The 13,720-nt window shown below is 36.9% G+C and overlaps 2 protein-coding genes across 3 annotated transcripts in view; both read right to left on the bottom strand.

Annotated features, from left to right (window-relative positions):
- The window catches only part of kiaa1549lb (KIAA1549-like b), a 75,296-nt gene extending 68,778 nt beyond the window's left edge, over positions 1-6,518 (bottom strand). Inside the window, exon 1 of the mRNA XM_052531098.1 lies at positions 6,039-6,518. Coding sequence (XP_052387058.1) covers positions 6,039-6,219 — 181 coding nt within the window. The 5' untranslated portion in view covers positions 6,220-6,518. The remainder of the gene's footprint in view (positions 1-6,038) is intronic.
- Positions 6,519-7,443: 925 nt separating this feature from the next.
- The window catches only part of LOC127933971 (homeodomain-interacting protein kinase 3), a 55,808-nt gene continuing 49,531 nt past the window's right edge, over positions 7,444-13,720 (bottom strand). For both annotated transcript variants that reach the window (XM_052531100.1, XM_052531099.1), the window contains 3 exons: positions 13,489-13,718; positions 12,841-12,980; positions 7,444-11,855 (listed from right to left, as the gene is read on the bottom strand). In XM_052531100.1, coding sequence (XP_052387060.1) covers positions 11,388-11,855; positions 12,841-12,980; positions 13,489-13,718 — 838 coding nt within the window. In that variant the 3' untranslated portion in view covers positions 7,444-11,387. The remainder of the gene's footprint in view (positions 11,856-12,840; positions 12,981-13,488; positions 13,719-13,720) is intronic.

A 13,720-nucleotide genomic window follows, 5' to 3' on the forward strand; every position in this document is an offset into this window, starting at 1 on the left:
TTAAAGTACTGTACATATACAGAAGAACAATACATATACAATAGCATGGACATATTCCAGATCAGATAAACTGAAAGAAACATTATTTTAAATTTAAATGCACATTCCTTGTTGTAATACATAGCTGCAAAGAAAACAATATAATGATAACTGTAAATGTACAAACTTGGACATGGTTTCATGGTAATATGAATGCAATTTGTTGTCATGAATATAAATACAATAATATATAAATATATTAGTTATATAAACATATAATTAACATATATTATGTAAATTAACTTTGGGTAATGTAAATTTTACTTTGTGTAACTAATAGGCTAGTTTTTTATAGATTTGTCATCTGGGTTAACACTAAAGTTAAGATGTGTGCCATTTAGAACAATTACTGTAAAACTCTGTTATAAATTATGAAAGCATGTATTGGTTCATGTTTCAGTAACACATATAGTGCCATTGAATTGCTGATCCTCTTTCCATCGCTCACTCTAATACATGCATCAGTTTGCATTGTGATAGAGGTTCCACAACCTGTCAAAACAAAGATTGAGACTCTACTGGCTGATCCCATTTAATAATATAACAAGCAGTGGCAAAGCATGAAACGCACAGAGACCATCTGCATCTCTCACACCCAAACACTAACGCCTCCGCTGGATACCAGCACAGCTCTTCATTTCATGGATGATAATTTCATCAGGACGGACAGAGATGGGCAACATTTCATCTAATCTCATAAAGCTTTTCTGCCTCTTCATGAACAGCAAATTATACTTGCACTTATTCTAAAGACTTCACAAACGACCATTTCCAAAATGCTAAATTTTTTCATTTGAGCAGTAGGAAAGAAAAATTCTACATTTTTATCCTACAGTTCTTTGAGAATAAAAGTGAAAATGCCAAACAGTCTGTAATCTCTTTAAACTGTCACAGATAACCCCATTTCAGAGCAACATTCAGAATGTTCTGAGCAGACACTGGTGGTAATCCAATGAAAATCTGCCTTCAGGTCTGTGTAGGTATATGATAATATGTTTTTTTTTTTTTTTTTTTTTTTTTTTTTTTTTTTATCAAATACTAAAAATACAATTCCTATTAATGTGTCAAGCTGGAATATTTATCACCTGAGACTGTTAATGGCAAGATGGTCAAACTTCAGACAAATTTAGTTTTGACTCATTTATCAGCCTGTCACTACTGGTAATTGTGTCGTCTTTTATCAATAGCGATTTAGATCTCTGCCCTATTCAGCCACAGCTTATTGCACCAGCCCCCAATAGTATATATTTATTACTTGTGTTGCTGTTCTATGCTGAAGATGCTGTCAATTTATATCCATTAAGTAAAAAGGCAAAGATTGAATTCTATGTGGGGTATTGTACATCAGCACTTTGGTGTTACACAAATATCTTGAAAAAAGATAAACATTCCTGAGCCACAGGACAGATCATGATGTGTAACCTGATTTACCCCTGCAGTGGCACGAAGGGCAGTGTGTTGTTTATAACCATCTGGGAAGAGGTTTAACAGTTCACAAAAAGACAGCGTCTTATGGGATGAATGTCAGTACAGAAATGTAGATGTGTTGCTTTGATAGCAGTACATCTAGGAAGTGCTGTCATTGAGTTCAAATGGCAAGGTCTGCCCCAGTGGTTTCTTGTGCACTGAAGGTATTCTAATGCTTTCTAAGAAATTTAGTATTGAATTTACTAACCAGTACATTTTATAAATTACAGAAAAAAAAGATCAGTCAAATTTAACTGAAGAAGTGTAGTGTAGTGTTAAAAGATTTGATTCAATCACTTGCAGCTTACATTTTAAATTTGACGATGACCAGACAATAACATTATCAAACACCATTGGTGCTTGTGTACTATAAAGTTTCAATAAAGTTAATAAAACCTTAAAAATGCATACATACTGGTTTAATTCCTAACACTGCGCTAATAGTAAAATATTTTTATTTTATAACCAAATCACACAGTTCAGAGTTATTTATACTGTAATAGTAAAAGTGTTATATAAAGGATTATGACTGGTTAAAAAGAGTAATTTGGAATTCCTCTACACTTCCTAAAGTAAGGGAAGGCATAGTTGATATATATATATCATGCCCTCTATGCTCTCCATGTCAAATGCAGAGAAGTTTATTCATGCATTCATGGTCTCAGGGTTTGATTATTTTATTGCTTTATTGGATGGTTGCTCTGTGCACTTAATCTAGATTTAACACTCACCCGGTGTTACACTCGGTAGATTATTTCAGAGTTTGGGCGCTGAATAGGAAAAGAATCTGACAGTTGATTTTGATATTCTAGGCATTATCAAATGGCCAAAGTTTTGAGATCACAGTGGACGTGAAGGACTATAATGCAATATGAGCTTGCTCAAGTATTGAGTAGCTAGACCATTCAGGGCTTTATAAGTAATTAGCAAGCTTTTAAAATGTATACGTTGTTCAATAGGGCGCCAGTGCAGAGATGAAAGAATTTGGCTAATATGATCATACTTTTTGGTTCTAGTAAGAACTCTAGCTACTGCATTTTAGACCAGCTTGAGTTTGTTTAAAGACCCATCTCTTTATCCCGGCATACACATGACACACTATTACATTGTTTACAATTCAAATCAGTTAAAGGATTGTTAGGCTGCATTAATTAGGTCAACTGGAACTCGGAACACTTCCCATAATATCCGATGTACTCACTACATAGTAAGAAGAATGTACACTAATCTTAGTCTCTTTCATTCTTATTCCAAGGTCACAGTTGCCAGCCAGATCCAGTCCAGATGGTGGATCAGCACCTAGAGATGACCACTACAGCCCTGAATGTCAGCAGAGGCCATGTCCACTAGATGCGCCCCAGAGACAGATCCTCTGTGAAGACCTTGTCACCTCGACAACCATCGGCACAAGACCACAGGAACCAGACAGGTCCTCTGCACCTGTGTTGCAGACTGGAATTAATCCACACAATGCTGGTTTTGTCAGGCCAGAGTAGAACTGGCTCTCCGACTGAGTCTGGTTTCTCCCAATGTTTTTTTCTCCATTTCTGTCACCGATGGAGTTTTGGTTCCTTGCCGCTGTTGACGCTTGATTGATTGCACAGGCACAATCGGAAGAGAGCTGAACTGGACGATGACATCACTGAATGACATTGACTTTTTAATGCCTTTATAGATTAAATCAGTGTAGGTCAAGAGAACACAATTTATTTGACGGCACCAAATTATGATCCAAAAATAAACCCTGTACCAACCAACCCAAACTCATGCTATAGATGTTTGGGAGAAAAACAAAAACAGGTCAAACAATGATCAATATCGCTCACAGCACAGTGACCCAGTTAAAGCAAATCTGCACTTTTCAACTGGACACACACACAGGGACGGATTTAGTGAATTGGAGTCCCCAGGAAAAAATATAGGAATGGGATCCTATACATTTTCACACATTTTCTTAGATCAACCTTGAGGTTCCTTTTTTGTTTTGATTCTTGCTGCTGCACAAAGGTGTCCCATAGTTGTAGCCAATGATTTTTCATTTTTCAAGTACATGTTAAATATTAAGAGCATGCTCACAGATGAGAACAAAACAGCATTAGATGAAGTGGATTAGAGCCCTGCACAGGCCTCAAGTCTATAAAAAAAATAAAAAATGTTTTATTTTTTAACGGCCAGAGGCAGACAATGAATTGATCATAGCCGATGTTTGATCAATTTAGCCTTCTAAAATCATTACAACTTGGCTAAAATCTAATCTTTAGATATAAAACATTTCAAGCATATCACAATGTTGGTTTAAATGTTTAACCTAGATGTTTGTGCGGAGAGTTGAAGCTGAAGCACGCTTTACAAGGCATGTAGGCACCGACATGCAATTTTTTCAAACAGTGGAAACAACTTAATACGCAGTCATTTTTGCTCATAAAGGTAAAAGCAATACCTCTTTCTAAACTGTAAATTGGCTAGTTTTATTTGTGTGCACTCAAAATATCAACAAAACACTGTGCTTTTATAAAATAAAGAAAACAAATGCATCTGCCATTTGGGGTTGGAACAGAAGCACTTTACAATGATGAACATAAACTCAGTGAACTGCCTCACAGACCTGATTATATATATATATATATATATATATATATATATATATATATAAAGCTTTAAATTACTAGCCTACTTTAAAATGAAATAATTCAAATCAAAAATAGAAACTTTTTCATCATGTAAACTGTGGATTTCTCTTTAAAGGCACATCCAATTAGGCGATGGCGAGTCATTTTTTTTTCATCACCATAATTGATTGATTTTTATATCTAAAATATAAAAATAAGGAAAAGCCTAAAACAGGCCTGATTATAATTTGCATTTTAATTTATAATTCAGTACTAAAAATAAATAAAAAAAATCACAAATTACAATGGCATATTAAGGCTATGTAAAACTTTGTCCTGTAATTGTATGGCTGCTTTTTTTTAATGTTGCTCTGTTCTGAAAACCTTAACACGTAAAGGACTTTCTGCAATGCAATTTTGTATGATATGTGAATTATTTATTAGGCTCTTTTTTTTTTTTTACCCATGTCATGAATTTGTTGTATTCCCATTTGTAAAATAGCAAACAAATTAGTTGTTGTAGGCTAACCCGATCTCACGATTTTTGCTTCTATTTAATATAATATTTGTAAGCAGAAATTGACTTTGGCATTTTAAAATAAAGTACATTCATAATTAATGGCATGGCTGGTTCAGTCGACAGAAATACGGGACACACATAATAACTGCTGAAATGTTTGTGGGGCAAATCTGAGGTCAGTTTGAGTGTTCGTGGTACTCACAGTGTGTCCAGCCATACACCTGCAGGCGCCACAGACTCAGACGGTTGTCATGATAAACACTGTAAACAGCAACCGTTCATGTGTCAGCGCTTAACGCGCAACTCCTATATAGATATGAAAAGCATTTTAGGGGTCTCTGGCTTTAGGAGGCCTTTGCCAATGAGTAGGACCATCCCTGGACACACACACACATTTTTTTGTTTGTTTGTTTGTTTATACTGCACTAAATACATTTTTCAACCTTTCTGCATTTTAATTTTGACATAAATGTATGAATGGTACAATAAGATAGCTGATCTCTACAATGTTGGTGATTCACTGGAGACATTTAGTCCACATTAATTCACAATCTAGAACACCATGATCTCTGGAGATGCTCTTCCAGGACCAACAAACCTCAGTCAGCATCTAAAATCAGACCATGCTGCTGTGAACAATTTTAATACTCCTTTGCATCGGTTGATTTATGTGCGCCTACTGTTTAATATGATCTCAACAAATGATTAGTCCCTAGATTAGGGGACGATGATGTTAGTTATTTCACGCAGCTAACTGATGCATGTGATTGTAAGTTATTGTGTCAGGAAACAGATTTAAGCGTGTTAGGTGTGTTATTAAGAGAGTGCTGCAATCTCGTGTATAGCTGCAGCATCCATCAGCGCGCGCCTACACACTTCACTGCATTACTGCTAGACACTCACGTGCGCTTCATCACATTACATCACACACACAGTTCACAAAAAGTCATGACAAAGTAGTCATTTTGCATATTTGACACAGGCAATGCACAAGTGCATACAGAAATATACGAATATATGCCTGTGGGTTATTTGAAAATACTGAGGTAGATATTGTAAACTAACCCAAATACGGGTTCAACAAATGAGAAGCAAAAAATAACTAAATAATTAAAAAAGATAAAAACAGCTGAAAGTAACACCTGCCTACATTTAATAGCAAGACGCTGAAGCTCTTATGGTGTGAAAGTTTAATTGTATGTGTTTTTGGATGTAAGGAAATCACACGCTTTCGATGCGTGCCATGCCATCAGCAAAGGTGCAACCTCAAGGCTTTTTCTTATTTTTCAACAAAATCATTTTTACACTCATTTATGTCGATGCTTGAACTGAATCTCACAGACTCATGCGAGAAAACATTGTTTTAAGATGCCAGCTATATTATAGACGAGATGCCGCCTTACCGTCGGAAGCATGCGCGCTGTGTAATAAAAGTAGGAACACTGCTAAAGATGAGAGTGTAGTGCCCCGCATCCCTCTAGACGCATGTGTGCTCGAGCATCTTCTCCTCCGCTCTCCGGAGTCCAGGATGCTGCGGTTTAACCCGTGCAAATCTCCCCAGAATCCCTCTACACGACCAGCCATTTATGTTCGCAGAGGAGGTGGCCCGGTGTCGGTACTGGACCAGACATCTGCTCAAATCCGTGAGTCAGTGGGACGTGCGGTGGTCACGCCGCTCCAAGTGTTAGAGGAGAGCTGCAATCGTGAAAATGCCCATAGTCCACCATCACTGCGACACAGGGGAAGTGAGAGGGAGCTGCATTTTTGAATGGTTTATCTCTGGCTCACACTCCTTCTTACCGCCCATAATGTGATCGGATGTTGGAAGGAATGCATGTAAGCCTAAGTCATTGTCTGTTGTTCAGTGAAGCTGTCTTATGGAAAAAGTGCAGGGAAGCGGGAGCTGTTTTGTGCCATGTGCATGCTCTAGTGGTCAATATAGAATATTACTATTAGACTGATTTGTAATCCACCAGTTTCTAATACACATATATTCTGCAAACACTTTGTTTCAGGTTTGGATGCTGACTGTTTGCCTAAGTTAAATACATTTGATAGAAATGTTCTTCTTTCATACACTGCTGTCCAAAAGTTCCACCTCTCGTTCTCACTGGCAGTGTTGCATCAGGTGGGGGGTTTGGGGAACATTTAACATTATGTACTGGACATTTATACAAAGATACTTGTCATATTTTGGTTCTAAACTAAGAAAGGGTTGCAACAATAGATTTTTTTCTCTGTTTTTATTTTATTTTTATTTTGCATTCAAAGTGAAAATAGACAATAAAACACCATGGATTCGTGTTCACTCACCAAAAGTCACCTGGAAATTCTGTTTAATATGACTAAGTAGAGAAGGCTTGGTCACATCTTTATTCTCTGAGAACTAGAGAGGAAACATCAATTACACTCTGTAAAGACATTATATTCAAAGGGTTACATTTCCCCGGTCCTCATACGATTATATATTTCACAGTGCAAGTGCTACATGACAAACTAGTGTAGCATTACAAAAAAAGGCCATTCAAAAAGCCACAAAAGTCTACTAATATCAAAACAGTGAAGACCAGTTTGATTTAATCAACTCTTAATTAACCAAGTAATTGAAACATGAAATCCACGTCTTGCAGTGTGAAATGATTTATTTGTCAGAAAAAAAAAAAAAAAAAAACACATCGGGAGGTCAATTTCAAGTTGATTGGTAAATAATTTAAGTAAAATAATTTAAAAAAAGACCCAGATGTCATTTTGCCATTACATTACCTCCATAATAATAATAATAATAATAAAATGCATAAAAACATTGAATGTCATTAAAACGGTGGCAATAATGTTTATTGAATGTTGCTGTTAATAGAAAAGAGTTCCACAGAAATCACCCATATCCTTTTTTAATTTGTTTAAATATAAACATTCAATATTGAAAGTGTTGAATACAGTTTATTTTTTCTGTATTGTCATTGGATGTATTCAGGCTAAATGCTGGTGGATGCCATTTCACAGGGATCGAAACATGCACAGGGTGCAATACATTACATTCTTATTAATGCAAAGACTGAAATTAGAATATATAAAAAAAATAATAATTTAAAAAAGTTTAAATTAGCTGATTTACATTAACTAGACATATATTAGTGATTAATAACTCAAATTATTTTTTTTTAAAACGTGCATATAACCCTTTCGATCCCTGGAATGGAAAGTTATACTGTTTGTTGTTTCTTATATTTGGTCTGGTCAATGGGTGAGCTGAATACTTGATTTTGCAAAGTGAATGTGTCATTACCAATATATCATAATCAAGGCACACACAGTGTTGCTTACACTGCTCAGAAAAAAAAGAAAAAAAGAAAACCATGACCATGACCAAACATGAATATAACACATCAGCTGACACCAGAGATAATTTGTTACAAACATGTTCTCAATTTTCAAATGACAAACATGAATAAAAATCACAATTCATCTGGACACTAAATTATTTTAATCACACCACTGTACTAGAGTTTTAGTAAGTGCTTAGTGGCATGAGGTTATGGGGCTGATTATCATATTAAATGAGAGAGAGAGAGGGGGGGGGGGGACGTAATAAAATTACAGATGTTTGTATTTATAAAACACTGCAGTATAACTGTTCATTAGAATGAAGTTAAATCAATCCTGCAAGATATTACAAGTCAAAAACAGATAAACAGGTAAGCATACAAAAATTAAGTTACACAAATACATCCATTAATATGCAGTGATGAGTCAGAACGGTTATGAAGATACAATACTGATTTGAAAAAAAAAAGAGAGAAAAACTATTTTAAATGTCCAGTATCAGCAGTACAGTAGTTACAATGACACTCCAAACATTGAAGCAAAAAATTTACTTAAAATCAAAATCCACTTCTAGTTTAGGCAATCAGAAAGACCCATACAAATAAACGAATGCAGATATGAACTAGTCTAATCTAATTTCACAGCTATCTGAAGTGGCAATCAATATATAGCAGCTTGTCTACGATACATTCAAGATAGATGATACAACTTATTACTTGTTCAAAAAGCTAAACATAACCTCAGCCATTTTTATAAATACAATTTTCGAAATGTACCCCATGACTATAATTACTTTAGTATACGTGAGGTCTATGCAGAAAGAGTAGCTACCTTGCTCTGACAAATGGCTCTGTTCCAAAGCCTAACGAGCTGCCTTGCTGTCGTTTTCACTGCTCACAAAGAAAAAGAAAAAAATTACCAAACATGAACATTTTAAATTAAATTAAATTAAATTAATGCATTTAGCAGATGCTTTTATCCAAAGTGACGTACAGTGCATTCAGGCTAACATTTTTTACTTAACCTGCTCCCTGGGAATTGAACCCACAACCTTGCGCTGCTAACACAATGCTCTACCATTTTAGCCACATAGCATCACTTGTATTACTGATGTCAGTCGATATCTCATTAGACATACAGAACGCATCTTAGACATGATGCTTCAATATGCTGAATAATCTACTTTTGAGAGGAATCTTACTAACAAATCGACACCCTCTCAGCTGATCTTAAAGGGATACTCCACCCCAAAATGAAAATGTTGTCATTTATCACTTACCCCCATGTTGTTCCAAACCCATAAAAGCTTTGTTCGTCTTCAGAACACATTAAGATATTTTGGATGAAAACCAGGAGACCTGTGTCTGTCCCATAGACTGCCATTTAAGTTACACTATGCAGCATATGGAGTGACACAGAGAAGATTGTTTACAAAGGAATTGTTGAATTGACTCGTTATTTATTTTTTGCTTCTTGCCGCTTTATAACGTTACGGTTGAACCACTGATGGCAGATGGACTGTTCTGACAATGTCTTTCATACTTTTCTGGACCTCAACAGTGTAACTTACTTGGCAGTCTATGGGACAGTCACAGGCATCCCGGTTTCCATCCAAAATATCTTAGATGAATGATTAATGACAACATTTTCATTTTGGGGTGGAGCATCCCTTTAAACATGTTTGCATCTAAACATTCATTTTGGATTAACAATGTTAAAGCAGAGGAGGCTGATATCTTTCCATGAAAGTGAATCTCAGGTAGCTTTTGCACCAGGAGTGTATCTACAATGCCTTGAAATCTGCCTGCTTAGGCAGATCACTAGGTTTGGAACAGAGCCTTCAAATTACAGTCTTTGGTGATTCACAAGCAACCTCATTTGAGAGGCAAAAACACACAAACCAAGCAGAACAAACTAAAAACAAAAAATGCACACTATATATATATATATATATATATATATATATATATATATATATATATATATAGCACAATATATTTATTTCTCCCTGACGGAATGTATAAAATGCAGTTTCCAACAAGCTTTCAACATATGATATAATTAAGAAAAAAATATAGATTCACACGTGCATAAATGATAATTGCACACCTTAAAAACACACCGTGTCAAGCTTCAGCACTAAATAAACTAGCTCTACTAGATATATACTAATATGTGTCTATACATCAAATACTGCATGGTCTGCTCAGGCTAAGATGAATCCATGACCCTGAATCAAAGACCGATATTTGCATTTGTGTCTTCATCTAGTCGAAGCCATGCCCACCACAGCAAACACAAACACACACAAACCCAAGGAACTAAAAACAAAAAACTAACTATATAGATAGTATTGCATTTCAACTAAACAGTACAAATACTGTTAGTTTAGTAGATTTTTCTTAATAGAAATTCATTGTATTCTCTACACATCTAGTGAGTTTAAGATAACGAAAAAATGAACAAATAAGAATTCAACAGCAAGCATTTGCAGCAGCAAAAGCATGCCGTCTTTCGATGAAGTAACGCAAAAAGTAACTCACTACATCTCACATATACAATGGATCCAAAAATCAGCACTGCGGTTTGTGCAATGCAGTACATTGATGCCTTTCTATGAATGAAATAATACACCAGTGTGTAACACATATTCACACGCGCACACACAAAGAATGCACAGACTGATTTGAATTGCAAGTGCTGCAGTCCAGGACACGAATACACACTGTATATACACACACAGAGAGATAGTAGAACACAAACTGCCGATATATAAGGCACTATGGCTGGAGACAACAATGCAGCGAGCCTCTAGACACATCAAGAACCCCTATAGGCTTCTCTCTGATCAACATCATGCAACACATGCAGCATGTGACGAACAACTCCTTTAGGAGACTCCATTCCAAACGACACCAAATATGCAGAGAAAAGTACAAATACTTGGAACGCAAGAAAACACGGCAAGTGGACACATTTTATGTTGTGAACAACATACAGGGCTGCCTTTACAAACAAACGTGTGTTGTATACAAGGTAAAGGCAATGTATAAAAATAAGTTGACCATCACATGATTTTGGACACCATCCGATTTTGATGTTCATTAGAGGAGCTCTCAAATCTGAAGATCTGAAAATCTGAAAAGGTGATGTATCAAATGTGCAAAAAAAGTTTTTCTTATTCATCCAATCGCTTGCTTCTCAACCGTGCACGTTCTTTACCTACTTGCCAAAGACTTTCCAAATGTTACCTCTTTTAAAGCTCATTTTAATTGCACTCAGTCAAGTCCACGTGATTCAGAGAAACTGCTTGCTTTCTCTCTTGTGCCATGGCTTTGTGTGCGGGAACCAGGTGGTTTGTGGTTTCTACAGTGAGCCTGGCGTTATGTCTGTGTTTGTGGCACATCCATAGGGCTGAGGGGCGAGTCTCAGACGTATGGGTACTGGTTTAGTTTGGTGGGACTGAGGGGGAAGCCTGCATATGCAGGTGATGCGATGAAGGAGTGTGGTGGGAACATAGGCTTGAATTGACCAAGTGTTGGAGAAGGCAAGAGGCGGTTGAGTCCCACAGTGACCTGGTGCACAAGGTGTCCCGTCGGATGAGTGAGGCCATAAGCCGGCTGAAACACATGATTCCTTGTGGACCCAGGTGAAGCCAAGAGGTGGGCCATTGGGGCATTTGTCACCAGGGGGCCTGAAGTGGGGTAGGACAGTAAAGTCGGATGGGTGTGAGGGTGGACGCCCAAGTGCGTTTGAGGAGGGTGGGCTGGGTGGGTGGGACTTCCGTGAGGCAGCGTGAAGGTGTGGCCATGAACAGTGGGTGGGATGAATGCCTGAGGTCGACAGTTGCTGTAGTTTCCGTTCCACTCCTGGTGGGACGAGCCATAATGTTGGACCTAGTGCACAAACCAATCGGTTAGTTCCAAAAAACACAAGTGGCAATCAACCAATAATCATTTCTAAATAGCCGAGAACCAAAAAATAGCCCACCATATTTTGTTTTTTATAAATATTCAAATTCTTATTTTCCTAAATACGTAAATGTAAAAATAAAATAAAAAACATAATATATAAAAAAAGTAATTCACTGAGATTTTCAAAGATTCAATTTAATAAATGTTATGTAATCACATTGTTTACATTGCTTCTACTTAAGTAGGTGGTGGTGAAATTTGTTGCAAAATTATATATATATATATATATATATATATATATATATATATATATATATATCCAACATATTTAAAAAACTCTGATTTGATCTCAGCTTATTTATTTATTTACTTTTATAATATATGTATTATTTGCATTAGTATATTGTATTAGAAGTATCTTAAAGGTGCTGTAGGGAACTTTTGTAAAAAAATATTTTTTACATATTTATTAAACCTGTCATTATGTCCTGACAGTAGAATATGAGACAGATAATCTGTGAAAAAAATCAAGCTCCTCTGGCTCCTCCCAGTGTCCTATTGCCATTTGCAGAAACTCCATCGCTCCCGGTAAAAAATAACCAATCACAGCTGAGGTCCGTAACTTTGTTTGTGTTCAAAATGTAGAAGAATGAACATAATAAGCGAGTACACCATGAATCCATTTTCCAAACCGTGTTTTTGGCTTGTCCTGAATCACTAGGGTACACCTATAATAAGTGCTTATTTTCGGACTATTTTAGATTGCTTGGGGGTACCGCGGCAGAGTAACCCAGTACCTTTGTGATTCTTCATAGACATAAACAGAGAGAAGTAGTTCCGGCTACGATGTTCTTCCGCAAGACGCAAGCAGTTCTGTTTATTAACCGCTAGAGCGTCAAAAGTTCCCTACCGCAGCTTTAATTTCTAGCTGTCTACCCAACAACTGATCAAATGACATGGAACTGACCTGTCCAAAGGGCAGCTGTTGTTGAGAGGGCTGCAGGGGCGGGAAAGCCTGTGCTGTCTTCTGCTGGCGATTCACCAGTAACGTTGCGTAGGACGGCTGTCTGTTGTAACCACTGTGGCCTTTGGGTGGGCATGATGCCTCTATTAGTACAATGAAGTAAAAATAGCTCAAAGGGTCAAAGCTCACCAAAATCAATGTATGAAATTAATTTGATTCTTTTTGCAATGCTTTAACACAAATCATGCTCCATCTCCAGTTCACAAAGAACTGACAAACATTGTTAACCAACAAATGTGCTCTGGTCCAAACGTTTCATTGCAAATGTAGACTGCTGTCCATGATGACTCTTTGTGTTTATAGTGGAGGACTTATGGAGGAATGGTGAGATTTCAGCAAAAAGTGTGACATCCCCCACCATTATCAATGGTAAATGTCTAAGTTTTTCACTTCCATTGTGAGTGCGCTATGGAATCCTGCTTTTTCAAACTAAAGCTGTTAGTATCCCTTGTGGTCATTTGAACTTGACGTTTTCAGTCAGGCTTTTTCACATTTCCTTATTATTTAAATACTCTATTTTTTTTCATACAACATGAATTTTAACTGGGATTGTCAGTGATGTGTTATGATAGGGTTGGTGAGATGTTTTACCTCTGCGGCCCATCAGCTCATTATTCTGAACACGCATGGGTGGCACCACCATGGTGCGGACCGGCAGTTTGGTAGACTCCGCCTCTGTAGCTCCATTGGCTTTGCAGTTCTGGTTGTTGTTATTAATATAGGTGGCCTCCAGAAAGGGGCTGTCAGCTTGACTGGAGGACACCGACGCTGGCGAGCCGTCTACCGTATCACATCCGCTCTCACACTCATCATCTGACATGCT

Source organism: Carassius gibelio, chromosome A18 (genome assembly GCF_023724105.1).
Source record: "Carassius gibelio isolate Cgi1373 ecotype wild population from Czech Republic chromosome A18, carGib1.2-hapl.c, whole genome shotgun sequence".
NCBI classification, from domain to species: Eukaryota; Metazoa; Chordata; class Actinopteri; order Cypriniformes; family Cyprinidae; genus Carassius; species Carassius gibelio.